A 5,000-nucleotide genomic window follows, 5' to 3' on the forward strand; every position below is an offset into this window, starting at 1 on the left:
CACACACACTTCAGTTTGGTCCATTACACAGCTACACTCTGAGACCAACCTCAGAATAATTTCAATACGTTCTTAATGCTAAATGAATCAGAATGAAAATATCTTTAGTAGAGTCACTGTGAAAAGCCTACTTAATCATATCTCATTCCAGGAATGCGTACACAACTAAAATGCTTGCAAAGGAATCTAAAGACACTATCTGGAGATGCATATCACAAAGTGCAAACAATCTCTTCCTGCTTGCTGGCAGTGAAGACGTATTGGCCCATCATTACTATCTATTAAACACAAACAAAGTGTTAATGAAATAAAAGCCAAAAAATAATAATATTCATAAAACCCTAACATATACATAAAATGCCATATGTATCTAAATGACTTGCATAAATTTCAATGCATCATCTGTAGTCATTACAGACATGAATCTGTTATTTGTAATTGTTCTTGTAAGCTAACATTGTTTTCAGTAAGTACGTTTCAACGAGAGCAAAATATATATCACAAAACTTTACTCATTAACGATGCCAAATTTTAGACTGGACATTAAAGACAAATGTTATGAGATTTTTCTTTCTTTCTTAGAGAGCTTGTACAAATGCATCATTCTTTTCAAACCCTAAATAAATAACACGCAAAATAATGACCCTTTGAATTAATGCGGCTGTCATTATTCCTTGCCCTTTTCCTCTATGTCTGGTAGGATGAACTCCCTCAGTTCACTATATGCCTTGTCCACCACATCATTGACGATGATCTTGTCGAAGTTGCCAGGCACCGCACCGTACTCGAGCTCTCGCTGCGCCGTGTTCAGCCGCTTGGCCAGGCTCTCCTCGGTCTCTGTTCCACGGGCTCGCAATCTCTTCTCAAGATCCTAGTTGAAGGAAAAGAACAAAGAAAGATTTAATATTGTATCGATCTTCCCTTTTTTTCTCTCCTTATGAGGACTGAGATAGGGATAATTTAGCATCTCAGAAGTATCTACCATAAAAGAAAAAAAATCATAAAATCCATAAATTTTCAAAGATCCCTATTTCTATTTCTGCTGAATTACGAATGATGCTTGAAAGTCATTCTTGTCATCAACTTTATTTCCAAATCAATTTCTTTTTTACATGAGCTATGCCACTCTAGTGAAAATTATACTCAATAAATATATTTCCAGTATATGAAGATATTGAATTGGACAGATAAATCCAACTAACAAGTATGCTTGAATTCCACTGTTATCTCTTAATAAAATCGAGATGAACCCCCCAAAAAAACAATTAACGAACAACAACCACATACAGCCATTCTTTTTTAAATCTGCCTTCACTACTTGTAAAAAAATGGTAAAAAAGAAAAAGAAACGGAAGAAAATCCCTCCCTTGACTCACCTCAAGCGAAGGAGGTTTGATAAAAACATAATGCGGTTTGAGATCTGTGTTCTTAACCTGCATGACCCCCTGAGTGTCAATGTCCAGGATACAGATTCGGCCACTGGCCAGGACGTCCTTCACGGCCTTCTTGCTGGTGCCATACATGTTGCCTACAGGAAGGAGCACAGTCGTGAATGTGTTGCGTTGCAGGTGCATTTGAATCAGACTCAATTCATCAAAAACAAGTGACTATCTTGCTAGTGGAATGGTGCAAGAGGGAAAGATTTTTGGAAAAGATTGAGACATGGGAGGATAAAAAAAAAAGAGAGAAGACAAAATATGTGCTGGAATGAAACTACGAACTACTATTCTATTCAATTATGATATTCCATATTTAGGATTAAAAAAATAAAAACTGTAGTTTTCAGTGCATCATAAAATTAAAGAAGAAGGGAAAATTCTAAAACAAAAAAAACAAAAACCATCAAGTCAATCAGGCATTCACCAAAAAAAGAGAAGAAGAAAAAAACCCAGAGTCTCCAATATCCCAACCAACCAGAAAAGACTGCGTGCTCAATGAATTCCCCGCCAGAGATGGCCTTCTCCATCTCGCTGCGGGACACGAAGAAGTAGTGCTTCCCGTGCTCTTCGCCGGGCCGCGGAGACCTTGTGGTGTGCGACACGGAGAACCCGAAGTGGGGGCCGTACTCGTCCAGCAGCAGCTTCAGGAGGGTTGACTTGCCGGCACCTGAGGGAGATCACAGAGAAAGTATTCGTGGCGTTAGTGTATGGGAATAAAATATTTTGATATTTTGTGTAAGGGAATAAAAGATTTTGATGGTATTTTACCGGCTATGCGAGAATCATTCCAATGAGATGGTATATCAAAAATACGTTCTACAAATAACTATGCGATTATTAGCATGGCAATATCGAAAATATTATCAAGTCTACAAAGGCACCGTTTTTGCATAAAAGTGAAAAAATAGTGAAAATGAATTGAAAAGGAGTGAACCTAGTAATGACACTAGTCTTAAGCTTATATCTATCTATTAGTGACAACTTTACTAGACTGCCACCTCAGTACCAATGTTTTTGACAAACGAAATTATCTCGCGAGCGCAACTACCTAGATGGGTGGGCGGGTGGGTGGATGGATGGGTGTGTGTGTGTGGGGGGGCGGGGGCGGTGAAGCCATACACTTTAACACAGGATAGAATACCTAACAATTTCAAAAAGAAGACACTGACAAACAAAACGAATTCATCCATGCAATCCAGTTGACCCTCACGTTAATTCACATACATTCTATGAACATTACGAAAAAATGAATAACACGTGCCCTCCTATTAGTGTATGAACATCAACTTGTCAATCAATCCGACTCACCTGAAGGCCCGCACAGGACGAGTGGACGAGGTGTCATTGTTGCAACTCTGTGCACCAAACGAGCACTTATCAAACCTGCGAGCAGAAGAGAAATGGTGTTAATTAATGAACGAAGGGAAACAGTATAAGTGTAAAAGTGTGTGTGAGAGAGACTCTGTGTGTGTGTGTGTGTGTGTGTGTGTGTGTGTGTGTGTGTGTGTGTGTGTGTGTGTGTGTGTGTGTGTGTGTGTGTGTGTGTGTGTGTGTGTGTGTGTGTGTGTGTGTGTGTGTGTGTGTGTGTATGTGTGTGAGTGTGTGTGAGAGAGAGAGAGAGAGAGAGAGAGAGAGAGAGAGAGAGAGAGAGAGAGAGAGAGAGAGAGAGAGAGAGAGAGAGAGAGAAGGAGAGAAGAGAGAGAGAGAGAGAGAGAGAGAGAGAGAGAGAGAGAGAGAGAGAGAGAGAGAGAGAGAGAGAGAGAGAGAGAGAGAGAGAGAGAGAGAGTGAGAGAGAGAGAGTGTGAGTGTGAGTGTGAGTGTGAGTGTGAGTGTGAGTGTGAGTGTGAGTGTGAGTGTGAATGTGTAAGTGTCAGTGTGTGTGAGATAGAGCGTGATCGTGAGTGTGAGAGTGTGACTATGAGTATGAGAGTGAGAGTTTGTGAGTGAGTATGAGAGAGAGTGTGTGTGTGTGTGTGCATATGAATGTGACCATGCTTTAAGTATAAGGGCGTGGAAACAAACACAAACACAAACACAAACACAAACAAACACACACACACACACACACACACACATACATACATATATATATATATATATATATATATATATATATATATATATATATATATATATATATATATACAACATACATATATAATAAAAAATGAACATACACAGATTTTAATCTAGATCTGCATATGTACAGACGCTCCTCTCCTGCTAATTAACGACTTAATCTTAATTATGAAAAAAAACTATTACCATAAACCCGCACCAAATTATCATAAATACGCAAGCGAGAGTGTGAACAGCTGGGAGTTTTTTTTTTTCTATGCTATGTAGGCCATCCCAAAGCCCCGCCATGTTGATGAAAAATCCCGTTTGTTCGCCATGTGGTCGTCAACTCAAAGTCTATGTGGATGGAAACGTTGATAAATGAGTGTTGATAACGATAGAATGTGTGTGTGTGTGTGTGTGTGTGTGTGTGTGTGTGTGTGTGTGTGTGTGTGTGTGTGTGTGTGTGTGTGTGTGTGTGTGTGTGTGTGTGTGTGTGAGTGTGCGTGTGTGTGTGCGTGTGCGTGCGTGTGCGTGTGAGAGAGCGTGTGAGTGAGCATGTGAGTGAGCATGTGCGTGAGCATGTGCGGGAGCATGTGCGTGAGCATGTGAGTGAGGGTGTGCGTGTGCGACTGTGCGTGTGCGTGAGCGCGTTTGATTTAACGTTCGTGTCTGTTTGTGCGTTTCTAAGTTTGTGCGTGTGTATCTGTGAATAATAATATATATGAAGACAGGTTCTGGTTAGCTTAACTGCATCTTGTTACAACATTAAACTACGATTTAAACTAATTCAACGGTTATCCGGAAGATCTAAAATAAACATAAAGAATTACAGACCTAACTTCACCAAATATTGATACATATTAGAAGTAATCTACTTTTACCTCTCTTCACCTTCTCTTATTCCTATCCTTTCACCCTCTCACCCTTACCCTTACCCTCCCCCTCCCCCTCCCCTTCCCCTCCTCCTCCCCTTTCTCACTCCTCCTCTCTTCCCCTCCCCTCACCCTCACCCTCACCCTCACCCCCACCATCCACCTCCCCCTCCTCCTCCTCCCCCCTTTCTCCCTCCCCTCCCCCTCCCCTTCCCCTCCTCCACCCTTTCCCCCTCCCCTTCCCCTCCTCCTCCCCCCTTTCTCCCTCCCCATCCCCCTATCCCTATCCCTCATCCCCCTCCCTCCTCTCCCTCACCCCCCTTCTCCTTTCGCTCCATCCTTCTCCGTGTCACCTTCTATGTCTCCTACCCGCCTGTAATGGACCTTTCCTGTTAATCCTGTTTCGGGCGCGTAGTTCTTCGGCATCGGATAAAGTACGAGGATGGAGGGAGGGAGGGGGGAGAGGGGGAGAGAGAGGGAGAGGGAGAGAGAGGGAGAGAGGGAGGGAGAGGGAGGGGGAGAGAGAGGGAGAGGGTGAGAGAGGGAGGGAGGGAGGAGGAAAGGAGGGAGGGGAGGGAGGGAGGGAGGGAGAGGGAGAGGGAGAGGGAGAGAGGGAGGGAGAGAGAGA

General features: G+C 42.6%; 1 protein-coding gene across 4 annotated transcripts in view; it reads right to left on the bottom strand.

The window, feature by feature from the left end:
• Positions 1-5,000, bottom strand: part of LOC122251459 (guanylate kinase) — a 24,655-nt gene that overhangs the window by 910 nt on the left and 18,745 nt on the right. For all 4 annotated transcript variants that reach the window (XM_043013439.2, XM_043013438.2, XM_086536871.1 and 1 more), the window contains 4 exons: positions 2,748-2,822; positions 1,915-2,106; positions 1,377-1,528; positions 1-871 (listed from right to left, as the gene is read on the bottom strand). The exon at positions 1-871 is cut by the window's left edge and continues 910 nt beyond it. In XM_043013439.2, the coding sequence (XP_042869373.1) occupies positions 668-871; positions 1,377-1,528; positions 1,915-2,106; positions 2,748-2,784 (585 nt within the window). In that variant the 5' untranslated portion in view covers positions 2,785-2,822 and the 3' untranslated portion in view covers positions 1-667. The remainder of the gene's footprint in view (positions 872-1,376; positions 1,529-1,914; positions 2,107-2,747; positions 2,823-5,000) is intronic.

This window comes from Penaeus japonicus, unplaced genomic scaffold (assembly GCF_977035675.1).
Source record: "Penaeus japonicus unplaced genomic scaffold, GWHDUDI00000001_assembly GWHDUDI00000005, whole genome shotgun sequence".
Classification (NCBI taxonomy): Eukaryota; Metazoa; Arthropoda; class Malacostraca; order Decapoda; family Penaeidae; genus Penaeus; species Penaeus japonicus.